Genomic DNA, 17,670 nt, shown 5'->3' on the forward strand with positions numbered 1-17,670 from the left:
TATTCACTTACTTTCTACGCTCGAGGGCTCCTTCATCGTCGTAGCGATGTTTGATTTCGTCTAAACTGGAAATCAGCTGATTAAATGTCTCACGATCAATGACCAAACAGCTGACACCTTCAGGCGATTCGCATATAATATTCGCCGTCCGTAGATCATCCCTAAAGAATACAGATTTGTTTAGTTGCAAAATCTCTTTCTCATCCTCCATCGTCACTTACCCTTGCAAAGCTTTTTCACCAAAGAAATCTCCTTTGCCCAACATACGTATGAATTTCTCCTCCTGTGTATCCTGCTGCTTAATGGTCACACGCACTTTGCCCTTGGATATGATGAAGAAGGTGTCACCGCGTGCTCCTTGCCGTACAATGTAATCACCGCGTTCATAGTGTGTCTCTTCCAGGACATCCGAGATTTTGATCAGTGTATCATCGGGCAAGTCTTTGAATATTGGTACACTGTAAATAATGTTTGAAATACACATTGGTGAAAATACATATCTGAGTAATAACAAGTGTAAAAGTAATATTTTTAGCACTCTGGCAATTTTAATACTAAAAAACATTTTTTTTGTTCGTTCCATGTTGCTGTGTTTTCTTTTAGTTTGTCAAAATTTTACATGGTGTATGATCCTAGGTAACTTTATTAATTCCTAGATTGACTGATAGATAACAGAATTATCTAATAATTATTCATATACTATTCCTTCTTTCATCCCATTATACAATTATTCCATGGACTTCTTTTATTGTTGTTCTTTGATGTGATAGAACAGCTGGATCTATGCAGAAACAAGTGAACGACAATTCGATGAACTTAAGACTTTACATTATATGCGAGTATTTTGAACTATTTTCAATTGAAGTATGAAAATTAAGTTAATTTTAAAGACGCCAAATAAATAAAAGTGAAAAAAAAACAGGATTTTATCTTATTGATTTACAAAAGTCGAAAAAATCTAACAGTGGCCGAAAAGTGTTAAGCTGTCTGATAAATCATTTTCTGCTTCCTTTTTTTTAGGGAAGTGTTAAGTTTCCTTCACCTCACTCCCGTTGGATCCATCACCGTATAAGGACCAAGGGACTTTACTGAAAGACTCTCTGATCTAAGTACTTATTTATGGACTTAATTCCTAAGGAGTTATTATATAATTTTATGAACAGATTTCAAGGGAAATTAGACGTCACACCTCACCATCAGCTAGAAAGATTTATTGGGATCTCATGCCCTCCCCTCGTAATAGAAAATTTAGGGAAATTTTTTGAATTTCCTGTCATTTGAAGTTGACGTAATTTATGAATATTCTCTAATTATTTATTTTGAGCTAACTAAATAGATATTAAAACAAATTTCGGAACTCTCCGTCTCACTTTATCTCTTATGCCAATAATAATTGAGAAAATTCTGCAAAGCTTTAACTTAAAATGGAGTATCAAAAAACTTCCTATTTAAGCTTATTTTTAAATATTTTTTCAAGGCTTTTGAAAATCTACCTATATTCATTTTGATAAAGCAAAAGTACCTAAATTTGTTAGTAAATGAAATTGAAAGAAAAAACACTTTTGTTATTTCTCTTTATTAATTCTCTGCCTTATCAGTGGATCATAACAATAATTGTACATTCATTTAATTTAACCCCAGGGAAACTATGAAATCTTTTCACATCCATTAACCCAAATGGTAGAAAGTTAATTCTTTCAGTGTATTCACTTTTGCTTACATTATCATCATCAACAAATCTGAATCAGTTAATTACAAGAAAAAATTTTTGCTTCCAGTGAAGTGAAACATCGTCATCACTTTTAACTACGAAAAATTTGTGCACTTTCGATTTCGATTTGTGTTGAAGTCATTGAATTAAGTGCATTTTGGGTTAGTTTTTCCGCCAATTCATGCTTCAACTCTATAATTATAGTCATAGTCGGAATCATATTATAGCTCCCATATCCATATAGAGAGATATTGGCAGCTGGAATCTGCAAGAGTAAATGGGTAGCCTAAAGGCATGCCGAACCTCCATTACAGTTTTATATGCACTTTTTGTCTATGCCTTGGCCAATTAAAAGTGATTTTAATTTGTTGGTCATATATATAAAGTGGTGGAGGAAGACGAGAAGATTGAGGGAAAAATAGCCAAACTGGTTGCTAACTCTCTTTAAAGAAAGAAGAAATTTCTATGCGTTCGTTGACTTGAAGTTGGGAGTCGGAGTCGCAGTCGCAGTCGGAGCCGGCAATTGGCAGTCGACTGTCCATTTTTAAGACGTTGCCCACACATCATATGGACGCCTATGACCATGACGAAGACGAAGACGGCGACGAGATGCCATTGCCCATACCCATTGGAGAAAGTTACTACTACCACACAATCCTTAAGCTAAGCGTTTTTTTTTTATGTTTTTCGTTGTTGTTTCGTCTGATTTTCATTTTGTTGGCATTTTGTTGCTTTTGGCAATATTGATATAATTAAGTGCAAATGAACATTAATTGCAGGCACCTGGCGGCAGGTAGCCAGAAATTTTTGCGTTTAACTCACCTCTTGAGGAAGTCCGTGTACTCGGCCTGCCTGATCAGGCCCGTTCGCATCATTATTGTTTGGAAACATTGTCGCTCAATGGCCCAAAGATTGCACTCAGTTATGGCCGTGATTGTTGCTGTCCTCTGGCAATTATATAAAATGGCCAATTCACCCAAAACTTTGGCTCCCGAAAGGGTTGAGAGATATTTGCCTTCGCGTGACACCTCAACGCGGCCATCTAAAAGTAAATGAAGAGGCAGAAGTAATTTAGTTATTGTTCATAAAGTTAATTGAGATGAAGATCAGCAGAGGCAAAGAATCTTTTCTAGATAATTGCATTTCTTAAAGTTGTTTATCAAAGAGGGAAATATAAACTAAAAATTTAATGTAAAGTAAACTTATTCTTTAATCAATATTCAGTTAAAAAGAACTTCAGTTCAGATCTTTATTAAGATTTTTGGCAAGGATAAGCCCAGCTAATGAGATCGAGCCATGCAAAAATGCGGAAATTCGCCCCCAAAAGTATGCAACAAAGAACTAAAGGCTTTTGAAAACTTTCGAGGACTTCTGCAGAGTCTTGTGGCTAAAACATTTTCTTTTTTGGTTTTAACCACAAAACATTTGAAAAGTTGTTTATAGTTTGTAAATAAGTGAATTACAAATGCCTTTTGCATACTTTAGGGGGAAAGTTTTCCGCATTTATTATACCTAGATCCCGCATTAGATTGGTATGTGGTCGAAAATTGACTTAACAAGTAAATAAGACAATTTTTACTAGCTTTTTGCAGTACTAAACACTGAAAGTTCTTCCTAGTATGATATTAAATATTGATCACAGTCTATAACATAAATTAGGGGAAAAAATATGATTTCCTTAGATGAGTCATTGAGTAAGCATTACGTATAAAAACCGAATTACTATTCTTCTTACCACTTTGCTTTTGATTTTGTGTAGATTCTGTAGTTTGATCATTTTGTCGACTCTTTGAGGTCGCTTGATCTTTGAGATTTCCAGTGCGTCTTCGTCGCGCATAAGTGTGAACAGGTACAATGAGTCTGGGACGAGGAATTGAGAAGTTCTCGCCATTGAGATCCTTTGTGCTGCCATTGCTGCTGGCAGTGGGTGAAATTCTTTCCTTAATCTCGGCCACTCCTTTCTCCGCTGGTTCCTCTTTCTTGAGCTGGAGCTGCTGCAGAGCCTGTTCCAGGCTGTGACGTCTGTCAGCATTTCTGGTGCCAAGTGATGTGGTGTAAGCGGAGGGCATGCGTCTGATGGTGGCATAACGTTGAACCACACTGGTATTTGAACGACTCAGCGATGATGTAGGTGGCTTGGGTGGTGGTTCTCTGGGTGGAGGTCTGAGTTGAGGTTGCTGGCAAATGACTTCAGCTTGAGGCATTGAGGCGGCCGAGAAGCTCGAGTATTTGGAGGAACTGGGTTTCGTTGTAGTTGTCGCTCGCATCGTTTGGGAGCGACGCACTAACGAGGGCGGTTTCATTGAGACTTGTTGACGTGGTCGTGGAACTCTTAGTCTCTCAGTGGGATCCAAGACATAATGATTAGCGTTTGCTGCAGGCGATCTAGGTGGCTCCTTTTCCTTTGAGCCATCATCATCATCGGCTTCTTCCTCGGCCACCCATCGATTGTCCAATTGTTGTTGGGGAAAATGTTGCAATGCCGACGGCCGATAGCCATTCAATTCTTTGATGGTTCTGACTATGCCATGATCTTTCGTTTGCTCCAATTGTCGGATATTCTCCAAGGTCATTTGATATTTGCTCAATGCGGAGATGCCATCCAAGAGAAAGCCGCTGCCCGCATTGCTAGGCTGGCGACTCAATTTATGTGACGACGAGGCCGACGACGAGGCAGTCGATGAGGTGGAGGAGGAGGTGGAGGAATTGACTGCCGCTTGCCGTAACCAGTTAGCCTCATATAGGGCTCCCATGGCATTATGGCCATCTAATGATAGACTGGCATCGACCGCTTTGCCTGGATAATGTTTGATTTTCATTGTAATGGAGAAGGCGGCGGAGCAGGAGGAGCAGAAGGTGGCCGGGGATTTTCCCCTAATGTTGTGTATTTCGCCACGAAAATTTCACTGTCCAACGACGATGAGACGTGCTTTGTTTTCTTGATTTGGATATACAATTTGTTTCTTTCGTTTTTTATTTAAAGTCTTTTTTGTTGTTGTTGTTGTTGCAGTGGTTTTTTTGCATAACCCGCCATGAAGAAATTAGCTTTTGGTATTGTTGACAAGTTGGCGTTTATTTATTTATATACAAATATATTTATTTATTGTGCATGTGTCTTTTTTTTTTATTTTTTGGTTTTCAAAATTGACGAAACTTTCCATATTCGAATTCCCCCATGCTCTATTTATATATAAATTTGTCATAACAATTAATAACAATTTGGCTTTAGTGCAAAAAAAATGAATGAATGAATCGTTTTATCAACAAACAAACAAAAAAATTACTCAAGTTTATGGGATGGGGAAGGGGGCAAAGGGATGGTTGAGGGCTTATTGCGATAGCTAAGCATAATAACATTAACATCAGCAGCAACAACAACGACAACAACAATAACAATCAACCAAAAAGTGACGTAGTTAAACGACCTAGACCAAGCAAAACGAAAGCAAAAGATGAAGACAGAGACAGAAAGTAGAGCGTGACTAATTCTTTACAAGTACTGCAAAAACAAAAAAAAAAAAAACAATGTATGCTAATTGCTCAGGTAAACTATGAAGAATGCACTGATCACTAGATCAGATAATCGAAAGGTGATAATAAAATATGACTAACTCTAGAGCAAGATTCGTGTCTCGAATCATTACACACACAAAATGTGTGTCATCTCGCAATGGCAATCTCAATGAAAGTAATGATGTTTTCTCTCTCTCTCCATATGGGCTAAAAGCATTATAAAAAAATAAGTTTTTAAAGTAAAAGAATGTTTTTCAAGAGTTTTGAAACTTTTGAAAACACTTTGAACAACTTTTTAAACGTTTTAAGCTTCCAAAAATCCTTAACTCTATTCTAGAAGGTTTCCCTGTTTAAGCTAAATCATCAGTTGAAATAAAATTGTAGAAATTTTAAGAAACAACTGAGCTGATTAATAAATTTTGAAATAATTCCGGTTTTAAATTAATATTCTCTAATTCTTTTGTTGGCCTTTTTGATTTGTTTAATTTAAAGTTCATGATTCCGTTAATAAAAGCATCAGTTGCTTATTTATAGAGCAACAATTTAAATTAAAGAAAGTTTGAATGACTAAACTGTAACCAGTTGAACAAGTTCCCTTCCTGTGCATTGGTGACAGGTAATTGAATGTGGCCATATAAAAAATAGATTTACTCTAACCACATTAATACAATGCTTTAAATATATTTCCAATCAACTTAATCCCATAAGCAAGATTAATTGAAGATAGATTGAAATGGTATTTAGAAATTTTAGCAGGCTTCAATTTCAATGTGGTTTATACTCTCTCATTACTTGAATTTTTTATTAACTCTAAAGTTTTTCAAAATATTTGGCATAGTTTTTTTAACTTTGTTTTTCATATTTAAACTCTAAATTTTAAAGTAGAGAAGACAAAGACTTAGAAATTTCCTAACAATTTCTTGGGAAATTCAAGAAATTTCTAAATAAAATTCTTGGGAAATTCAGAATCTTAATAAAACTGATACTGAAACTTTGAACAAGTTAATGAATGAATTTTTATTTAAAGTTTTTGATTATTTAATGTTTGAGTAAATTTCGCTTCTAATTTCATTTAAGCACTTTATTAAACAAAATTACAACTTTAATTAACTTTTTCTGGTATGAAAATTTTGACGTTTCGCTAAGATGATCAATCAAAAGGCTAGCCTTTTTTTGTTACTCGTGTTTTTGTTTCGATGTTATTGAACTATAAATTATTTTTGTTTTGTTTGTGATGAGAATTGCTGACATAACTATAAATAGTCAAATGTTAGATAGACAGAACAGAGGCCGTTGTGTTATCAACCTTTTAGGCTGCAGATAAGAAAATAAAAACAAAAATAAACCAAAAAAAAAAAAAAAACTAACATTTTACAAAAATTAATAAAAAATGAATGGAAATTTTGCATGCCTCTTTTTCGACTTGTTGTTGTTTTCGTTTCATTTTGATTCACAGGTTGAAAGACTTTTTTGCGAAAGATCAAATGCGGAAATCCGTCATGGCAAGTTGAAGCCAAGAAATATATTTTGCAATAATTTAACGCGGCCCCAGCCGGACCCCAAAACGCGCAAGGTCAGCCAGTTAAAACTCAACGCTGATTTGAATACAATTCAGAGAGACACAGAGAGGAAGAGAGAGAGAGAGAGACAGAGAGATTGAGGAGAAGAAGGAAGGTGAAAAGGTAAGTGAGTGTAAAACAAGAATTTGCCAAGTTGTTATACATACATATATGTATATATACCTCATTATATATGTAAACTTAACGGTCTCTGACAACGCCTTGACGCCGCTTCGTGGCCAAAAAAGTCGCCAATTAAAATCAAAGTTAGTCACAGACTTTGCCTACATAAAGCCAAGGGCAAGAGCTACATCATTTGTTCAAACTGTTTGTAATTATACAGATACAGATACAGATACAACAACAACAACAACCAAAAATTGCTTTTGTTTTGTACTCGCCCCCATCCTCCTCTTTGTTTCCGTCTCTCCTTTGCACTTCTTCTACCTTCATTTTCAAGTCCAAAAATTCCATTAAATTAGTCATACAAATCTGACCGCATTTTGAACATGGGTTTTTTTTTTTTTTTGCTTATAAATTATAATAATAAATATTTATAGCCCTCATATGAGTTTGTCTATTTGTTTGTCTAATGCTAATGAAAGTCAACAGAATAAAGAAAGTTGTCAGAAAAAATTTGGAAAAGAGAACTCCTAAAGAATGCACAGAAAGAAATTAATATGAAAATAAATGAAAGGAAGTATTTTGAGGTAATCCAAACCAATTTATAATGGAATATTTTGTAAATTCTTTAAAATAAGGAAGAAATTATTCACTTTAAAGAAAATTTTAAACAAAAGTTTTGAGAAATCATTTGTAATATTTGGAAAACTATTTATGCGTTCTTAACGAATTTTCGAGTATTTTATAAAATAAGTCTTACATAGCCAGAAGTCCATTCCATTATTATATATATATATATTATATAGAAATTTAATATCATAAGATACATAAGTTTGAGAAAGAATAGACTTTTGGCTATATTAGACTTGACAAAATTGAAAGAAGTTGTTTGGGTAAAGTTATTATTGTAAATAGACAGAAAAAAACTGAAGAATTAAAGTTATTCTATTAACTTTTTAAGATCAAAAAGACTGTGCAAATATGACTATTATTTTTTTTTAGAATTAAGAAAATAATAAAGACAGACTCAACTTTTTATATAAATGGGAATATTTGTGCTAGAAAAATAGTTTAGATATAGGCGATAAGTCTGGAAACGAAGGATCTAAATACAACTACTTAGTACCTTTCCTTAGTGACGAAAAATATCAATAATCAAGTATATAGAAAGTTTGAATTTCAGTGTATTTAATCCAAACAAACAATCTTTCAGGTCAAATATTTGTTTTTGATAAAATTCTTCTTCCTATGCCCTTTTTTTGCTTTATGTTCATAGGGAATTTTTTCGTTCGATAAAAAAAAGATTATCTTCTCAATAATTTGAGTTATTTTCGTTGAAAACTGTAAAGACATTCTTTCACTTTAATTAAAATATAATAACAAATTGAAAACCATAAAGTTTGAAGAGATATCAACACTTAAGTATCTTTGCCTAAAATTAAGTTGTATTGCGACATTTTTCAACTTTGATTCAACTAAATTGTTGTTCTTTGGCAACGTTTATCGAACCTTTGATGTGCCGGCTCAAGGTCAAATCAAAGTTTGATAAGATTTACTTTAAGTAATAGACAGCCTAATAGATGAAGTAATTGCTGGAGTAATAGAGGGAGCAACAAAAGGAAAATATACACAAACATGTACTAAGCTTTAAAGACTGCAATACTAGAAAAATAATGACAAATATTTCTTTTCCTAAAAGTTAAATGTTAAGCATAGTTTTAGCCAGTGGAATTTGAGACGAAAGTTCTACATTGAACTGGTATTATATGTATAGTCAAGCTATCTAGGGGTCTTCATATCTTCACATATATAATATTTATGGGGACCAATTCAAAATCAAAAATATTTCAATACCTTTCTATAGATCTTTTGTATTTGCTAAAACAAAGTAGTTTTTTTTTTTCATTGTCTCTCTCTGTGAATTTCTTGATTTCTATATTATTGCCCCATATTCTTATCTTTTAAGCTTGGGCCTTTTCTATATACGTTTGCACATTTTGCAATTAGATTATTAATAAAATATATATAAATTTTAATCTAAAAATCTTCTAATTGCTGTGTGTTTTTTCACAGTGTATGAACTTTTTTTGGTTTGGCATATCTGATATTTAGATAGTAGTCAAGCCAGTCGGAGGTTTGGTTTTAGCTCATTAAACAAATGACATTTGCATAAAAACTGCACAAAAAAACACAGTTTCGAGAAGATATTTGGCAACAACAGTAATCAATGGGATCGTATCTTCAACTAATACATATATGTGTATATATACTTTTTGTATATATAATTATATATTGTGTTTAATGCAAATATTCAACTGGACACTTGACCTTGTTGTTATTCACCGATGTGATCTTGACTTTTAAATTGCAAAATACAAATCTTTATATAACAATTAGCCAGTTATATCAAACAAACTTGACTTTAACAATAAATTCCCCCATCAACTGATAAGATTTTGTATGTATTCTATACGAATGAATGGGTAAAACCGCATTCAGATAGACAATCTACCTCTCTCTCTCTCTCTCTCTCTCTCTCGCTATCTCTTTCAACATGATTGATATGAATTAAATGCTTCAATTAGAAATCTGATCATTATAAGATCATATCATCATTTTTTGTTATGGTCTTCAAGGGAATTTTCCTCATTTCAAAGAAATTATCTCTCTTTTGAGTTTCCATAAATGTGGCCCAAAGAAAAAAGATTACTCAATCATTCAACTGAGAAACAAAAACAAAGCCCCCACCATAAACATTTAGCATGTCAGAGTGAAGAAAAAAATGACTAAAAACCAAACTCAAATGAAAGACAAGAAACTTGTATTTAAAAAGTGAGAGTGCCTCCGGCTACGCTCGAACAACAACAACAACAACAACAGCTCGATGCTAGACTAAGTAAGCATTTAAAACAAATGACTTGTGAGTTGAATTGGTAGAAGAAATCAAATAATAATGAATTCAAAGAGATTAAACACAGTTGTTGTTTTTTGGTTTTTGTTTTTATCGGGGTGAGGCTTGTGTCTTTGCAGCATTTCCAGATTTCACAAGATTTCTTTTTTTTTTTTTTTGTTATTTGGTTTAATATTCTTTGACTTCTTTTTTGAGCTGATTCTTTCCACAGTTGATGATGTCTTCCGCATTTTAAGTGAGAATTTCTTTCTTTTTTTTTGCCATCTGATATATGTGTGTTTGTACCTGAAGTAATTCTAGCAATCACTTTAACATTCTTTCACGAGTTTTGGTTATGGGGCTTTGGCTTTATGTTATGCGAAAAGAGAAAGAAGAAGAAGAAATTTGTTGTTGTTGTTTTAAAATGGGGGTATATGGGCTTTCTTAAACAGTTTCTTAGAAACAGTCATACACAGAATTGAACTTGGGTGAAGAAAAAAATTTACAAAATTTCAGCTCGAAATTATTTGCAAACAATTTAAAAAGTAATTTAGCAAAAAATTTTTGAGAATTTCAAACATTTCAGTTAAATTTTTAGAAATATTTTGATTAAATGGGGTAATAGATTAATAGATAAAGTCAGTTCCACTTCCACAGAGGATTATTTAATGTTTGAAATCGTTTCAAATTTGAAGTCTATGAAAGTCTATTAAAATTCGTTCATGTCAAATTTAAAAAAAAGACTTCTTTAAAATAATTTTTTTCTTTATGAAAAAAATTGATTTGAACAGGAATTGTTTTTCAGAAAGGAAAGATTTAGAGAAAAAATTAATAACTATTTCTAGTTGATATTGATTTCTCGATCCTTCAGGATTATATTTAATGAGATTTCTGATGATTTTAATTTTAGGGATATAAAAATGTTATAAAATAGCAATTTTCTTGTTAAATTCTTCAAATTCAACGAAAATTTTATAATTTTTTGCTTTAAATTGAAAAAATGATCGATAAAGATCGAAATTTGTTGGTATAAATTGTTTAAACTTTATTATCTATTACATAAACTTGCATTAAGGATTAAATTTAAAGGAAATATCTAATACTTTTCATGGGAAACAACTAAAAAAACCTTAAAACAAGTGAAATAATCGGAAATTCGCATGGAGAGGGTATTGAAACAACTTTGCCATTGCAATTGCTACTAGCTTGGCCCTCTGTGTGTATATTTTTTTTTTTGGGTTTTTTTTCAGACCAATGACCGACAAAAAAAAAAATACAACAAAATCAACGGAACGAAGCAAACGGCAGCGGCCCAGACACTCGGACAGTCGGACAGACAGATGGACCAAACAGACAGAAACAAAAAATAAAACCGGAATTCTTCAAGTGATCTTTTCGTTCAATCGAAACATTTTGCTCTTTTTGCTACCTTTGTTTGTTGTCTCTGTTGTTTGTACATACACAAAGTATTTGTGTCTCTGTCTATTCGACTGTCTGTTCGTTTGTCTGTCGATATGTTTGTTACGCCTACGGCTTTTGTGGTCTATAGAAAGGAATCGAGACTTGCATTAACTAAAGTTGGTTGGGTTTTTTTCTCTCATCTTCTTAAAACACTTTCACTTTTTCTTCAACCCATTCTCTGTGCTTCTCTTTCTTGAAGAATTCTTGCATGGTTTTTGTTTTAGTCGTTGTATAAACAAATTGCTGTTTGGTGTTGAAGTCTCGATGTTGTTGTTGTTGTTGTTGCTGATGTAATTGTGTTAAAAATATTTTAATTGTTTCGGCTTGGGTATTTCTTTTACTTTATTTTTTGTTGGTTTTTGTGGTTGTTGTAATATTCAACGCGCGACGAAGCGTGCTCACACACACACACACACCCATACACTGACACAAACACACACACTAGCACAGAGTATGCAAAAAAAGACAACAAACTACTGCAACTGCACAAAGAGACGCATTTAACGGGTATGCAACGCGGCGGGGGTGGAGAGCGGAGAATATATTGGGTGGTGGATTTTTTTTTTTTTTTTTTGTATTCGCAATTCCGTGTAGCTAAGCGCGCAGGCGCCTCGCACGTTGTCTCTGTTACGCGGTCTGGCAAACGAATGAGAGATAATGCTGCCCGCTGCTTATGCTGGTTTGTGATTAGAGTTGGGCATGGGCTGGGTTTTATCGTGTCACGACACGTGACACGACGGGCGCCTGCGTGCGTGTGTTGAAAAAACCCGTAGTCGAACAAGAATTAGAAAACTAAAACGCCACTGAATCACCGCCCACTGTGGATGTATCAAGTTTCTGGAAAAACTCGAGTAATAAAGGGCTACGGGTACTAGCCCGAAGAGTATTAAGTAATCCAGCTACGAGCGAAAGGGTGTTTTCAACCTCGGGGCAAATTTGAACGACGTACTCGACTTTCGAGGTCCAACCTTGACAAACTTGTAAATTATAATATATAATTGTTATACATATTAAAAATTGAACGCACAAACGTGGAAATTTAATAAAATATAAAAAAAAGTAAAAACAAAAATCAAGTAAAAAATTTCCTGTTGGGTCCTGTTTCGAAAAATTTGGATTTTCAATTTCGGACCGTGTTAAGCTGGACCGGAAAATTGCCGTCCATGCCCATCTCTAGTTGTGATTTCAAGTGTACCACGAAGAGAGCGAGAGAGCGACAATGAGAGAGCGAGCCAACGACCAGATAGTGATAGTGGGAGAGATTCCAAGTACGGGCAGCTGTTTCATATTTGTAAATTTCTTGTGGGTGAGAGAGCAAAAACTCTGCGAGACACCAAGAGACAGAGAAGGATAGACTGAGAGATCAAGAGAGCAGAATTGGCAACAAAAAAAATTCATTATTGAGGTAAACAAAAACAAGTGAAGCTGATGGATGTAGGTGTAGATTAAGTAGGTAATAGGCGACCTGAACATACACTACCATATGAACAAAACTAAAGTTTTAAGAACATTTAACTTATTAAACAAATTAATATTACTAAGAAATAAATAGAATTAATACAAGGCCTAACTTTAAACACACCGTATTTACCTATACTCTTTGCTATCGAAGAAGTGCTCCATTTGTCAAATTCCTTGAAGTCAGTTCCTTCCAGCTCTGCAAAATGGGGTATCTTGGCCCCTTAAAGTAGGCAATGACCTACAAAATATTCATTATTTGCAGCAAATGTTGGCTTTGAGAAGTGAATCCTTGGATTGCCTTCCGTTACTTTCCCTACTTTTATAGACCAAGGTAGTTTTTACAAGAATATAAAAATAATTTATAATAATAATAAGCCTATGTCGACTTTGATAAACAAATATTTGTCTTACAAGTCTCAAAGTATTCTACAACTTTTATATTTCTAGTAAAATCCGTTCTAGTAAATCCGTAATGTGTAATAGACTATGAAAAATATATCTTTCCAGTTATATCTCGAAAGTGGAATACATACATATATTAATTTTAAAACAAATATCTTTTATATTTTATTCTCTCAAGGAGAAATGGATATTGTCTTTTCTAAAAAATTAAGTGTATCGTTTCGTATGATGAAATATATTTGGGTTTTAGGTTATCAAAGTAGTATATGCATTTGATTATATTCTAGCTTTTATACATGTATATAGTGATTAAGATTAAAGGTATAATACTTCGATACCATATTACTATATGTACATATATTTTATTGTAGTATTGTTCCCAATTCATTTCTCTCTTACTTCATGGGCAAATAAAACTGTTTTGCACATAATACATACATATGTACATATGTATGTATGTGTGTAGAAACATATGTTAACCATAAAAATGTATATGAATTGTAAAAGTTTATATTCATTTTGGCAATTAACATTAATTACAATACTTTCTTAGTTTTTTCTGTTTTCAATTCGTTCCAATTCGAATGCTCTGATAAATCCAAAATAAACGCAAGCACACGCGAACTTAGGTACACAGATATCAACTAAATATAAACTTATGCGCAAGACTTTTTGTCTAATCAACAATTTACTCCACGTTTAGGATTTGATTTCTTGTCACATAGCGATTTAGCGTCATTGTTCAAGTTTAGACTTCAAGGCAGACAATCGAGTATATAAAAATTCGTTATCTGTTTGCTCTATTTTTATAGAATATAGTATTTTTACTCCTATAATCATCAATAAACTTTTTCCCATTCACTGTAGATAGGGTATAAACCAAAACTATATAAATGACCCAAAACCCACAAAACATGTGTGGAAATGATTTCACACAGAGGGAGAGAAAGAGAGAATAAGAGAAAGGGGTAAAGAGAGAGAGGAAGGAGGAGAGAAGTGCATGGAATTCGAGACCTAGAGACAGCAGCCGTCCGTGACATCTGTTCCTCCAGTCGAGTAGCGGGTTATGAGTGCTGTTCAACACACACTCACACACATAGCCGGTGTATGGATGGATTAAGGAAGCAACATGTTGCATGATTGAGGAAGCAGCAGTTCAGTTAGCCTTCCTTCATCTGCTGCTATGCGACCCATTCTCTTGGTGTATAATTTGGTTGTGAGATTTTATGATGTTTTTTTCATTTTTTTTTTTTTTTGTTGTTATATGTACACACATCAAATCTAATGCAATTTACTCTTCTCTGACGCAATTAAAATGCTAACATTAATACGTAAATTAAGTCGCTGACTAAATTAACACGAAAAGAGCAAGGCAAAGCAAAGCGAAAAGCCGCAATAAACTTGTAGAAACCCGTTGAACCCCAGGCAAAATAAACCGAAACCCAATCCCAGTCTCAGTCATAATACTAAACGCCTTTTGCCGTGCAAATATTTAAAGCAACAATTATTACTAAGACCAAACAAACGTTCGGAGCGAACAAACCAACTGAGCAAACCAACACAAAAGCACACCTAGAAAAAATTCAAACAAATACAAAACCCAAAACGTGCCAACTTGATAGAAAACCTCGTAAACTATTTGCCTGCTGACATTTTGCTATATGGCAAAAGGCATTTTGCTGCATTTGAACTTATCTCCACCGCCCTCCCTTATTCTCCAACCGCTGTGGGTGTGGCACACATGTGCACTCAGTGTCTCGGTGTCTTATCTGCAACAACTAGTTGCACGATCTTATGAGTGGGCGATGGAAATTCAAGACATTCAATAATGCATTGCATTTGTGGATAAAAATGTTGCATACTTTGTGGATGTCTCATCAAGAAGGAGTTACAAATGCTTAGCATACTTAAAAGGGCAACAGTTGCCCAAATTAACTTCAAACAGTTGGCAGAACACTCTACCACAACAAAGCTGATGAAGATGCGTTTAAATTTAAAAAATGAAGAAATTTCATTATGGATTTTTCAACATAATTCTTAACAAAGAAATTGTCTTTGTCTGAATTCTCTTTCTTAAAATATCATGAGAAATTAACTGATATTCATAAGTAGGTAACGATCCTATTTAAACCTTATTTGTTTTTACTTTACTCATTTGTCGATGACATTTTCTAATTTTAATTTGTAATAAGTAATTGAAAATATTTAACAACTTACCTTCCATCACATAGACAATGCTGCCGACATCGCCTTCTTTAATAATCAGATTCTTGGCTGGATATTTAACGGGATACATGCAATCGACAATTTCACGAATCTGCGTCAAGTCCAAATTCTTCATGAAATCGTTATCCAAAATGGCAGCTTTGATAAGCTCACGGGAGCTGCAAGTAGTGTAAACGGGCAAATCGATAAATTAAATGTTAAATTTTTATTTTGTAGACTTTAACTGTCAATTGATTGGAAGTACCAAAATGAGGCATGAGCCCCTGACTCTCCGACTCTTTTAAGAATTATGAGTTGCCTCTGACCAAAAGGCCAATTAATTTTCAAGCTGACATATATAAATCGTTTTATCTGGTTTACCAGTTTTGGCTTACACGAAAATTCAACAAGTTGCCGCCGATACCGATGCCGATGTTGCCGCTGCCGTTGCAAAGAGACAAAAAATTGTTAGGCCACAATTGATGTTGGCATGCGACCAATCGACCGATATGAAATTAATACAAATTTGAAAATTGTATGCTTTGGCATGACACAGTATACTACCTCCCCCTCTTCCCACCCACCACAGAAAACCAAAGGTGCTGGCAGGGTTTTTTATGGTGAGGGGAGGCGATGGTGGAGAAGTTATGTTGCCAATGCCTGTAAATGTCAAATGGCTTTATCTGTCAGCGTATTTGACAACTTGGTCCAGGCTCGATGCAGAGGTAAACGCAGACGTAGAGCTTAGCTTAGTCTGATTAATTAAAGCCACACTGAGAGAAAATCTTGAATACACGTGGTAGACGCAAGGATTATAAATAGATAATATAATAAATAGTTCTTCTATGGTTTCTGTAAGTTTTTTGCCTTTACCTTTATGCAGATAAACCAAGTTACTTATCTATTAATTATAACTAAGCAACTAACTACGTATTGCCTAAACTTCTAATGTTAAACTCACGGATTTATATTGAGTTAAAGTGAATAAAATAAATGGATAAGCGAAAATTTAAAAAATAAAGTAAACTATATTCTGCTTTTAATGCATAAATGTGCAAACAGAAAAAATTCATCTAAATAAATTTATTGTAAGGCCTAGAAGCTATAACTAACCTAAGAATCTGGCGTAATTTGCAATTGCGTTTGAATTCAGATTATAATTTAAAAAAATCCTGATATAATCAACAAATATGCAATTTAAAGATATCTAAACTGAAGTTCATTACTTTTTGGTATACTAGTCGATCGTGAACATATATCATTAATAAGCCCATCGATTAGCAAACTAAATCTATATACTTATATCTTCTCACCATTTTTACATCAAAATATTACAGTATATGCATATGAAATCCTTGATAAAGGAATGCGAATTCGTCAGACAAAGTCATGAGGTGTGTGAAGAAATGTTAAACCGAATGTAGACAATAATGAAGAAGACCCTTTTGGTTAGTAATTCTATTATTTGTATGGTCTTGTACATTGTGTTTCTTAACATCAAATGCAAAATGTATATTGTTATTATCTAGAAACTGTTATTCCAAGTAGCTATGTATATGCATACAAAATGATTCATACGTTTAGCATTAAATTGGTTTTTTATTTGGCAAAAGGTGTGTCAGTAGGAAATTGCGTATACGCAGGGTGTGCCAGATAGAACAAAAATATTCAGGAGAAGACGATTGCAGTTAAGTATTTGTATTCCTCTTATCAAAAAACTCTCTTTTGTTGGACCAGATTTTGAGGCGATATTATAAGAAATAGTAAGTTGCTTCAAAAGATTATCTTTGACTAAAGTCTTCTAAAACTTGTATACAGTTAAATCTAAATGAAAGTATTATTCATTTCTAATAATTTTCTTTCAGTGCACTGACAGCATCCAAATGAGGCATTAAGGCGTATCTGGGCTGTCGTCGATAATATTTTTGTTTTCTTTTTTTTTTCGAATTTTGGATAGATTTTCGCGCCCGTTCACCCAATTTGTAAAAGACATTGCGCATGCTCAGAGGCACTTAAATGAAGTGAGAAAAGTTGGCTACCAGATTGCTCCGAACCGCCGTCACTTGAGACAGCCAAAATATGTCGGCGCAAAGATGATGAGTTCAAATTGGAGTGGGTAGAGAGTCAGCCGCCACCACCACCACTACCACCTGTGGTGCCTGTTTGGCAGGTGGTTGCATTTTAAAATTTTTTTGGTTATGGTAGGTTATTTTTGGGTTACACCACACACACACACACACGCATATCACACAACAGACAACACTTACAATTAAAATTTAATAAAAACAAGTAAACGATATTCAAGTCACGACTCTCGATGGCGCACTAGGAAGCGTTCAGTATTA

General features: G+C 34.0%; 1 protein-coding gene across 3 annotated transcripts in view; it reads right to left on the bottom strand.

Moving 5' to 3' along the window:
* Window positions 1-17,670, bottom strand: part of for (cGMP-dependent protein kinase for) — a 41,950-nt gene that overhangs the window by 1,904 nt on the left and 22,376 nt on the right. Inside the window, exons 1-5 of one of the 3 annotated variants that reach the window (XM_068295567.1) lie at window positions 11,732-11,886; window positions 3,447-4,891; window positions 2,534-2,753; window positions 222-458; window positions 12-161 (exon numbers count right to left, since the gene is read on the bottom strand). In XM_068295567.1, the coding sequence (XP_068151668.1) occupies window positions 12-161; window positions 222-458; window positions 2,534-2,753; window positions 3,447-4,530 (1,691 nt within the window). In that variant the 5' untranslated portion in view covers window positions 4,531-4,891; window positions 11,732-11,886. Of the gene's footprint in view, window positions 1-11; window positions 162-221; window positions 459-2,533; window positions 2,754-3,446; window positions 4,892-11,598; window positions 11,887-15,337; window positions 15,505-17,670 lie in introns of those variants that run through there. The other 2 variants (XM_068295566.1, XM_068295565.1) reach the window with 2 other exon arrangements.

Source organism: Drosophila tropicalis, unplaced genomic scaffold (genome assembly GCF_018151085.1).
Source record: "Drosophila tropicalis isolate 14030-0801.00 unplaced genomic scaffold, ASM1815108v1 contig_845, whole genome shotgun sequence".
NCBI classification, from domain to species: domain Eukaryota; kingdom Metazoa; phylum Arthropoda; class Insecta; order Diptera; family Drosophilidae; genus Drosophila; species Drosophila tropicalis.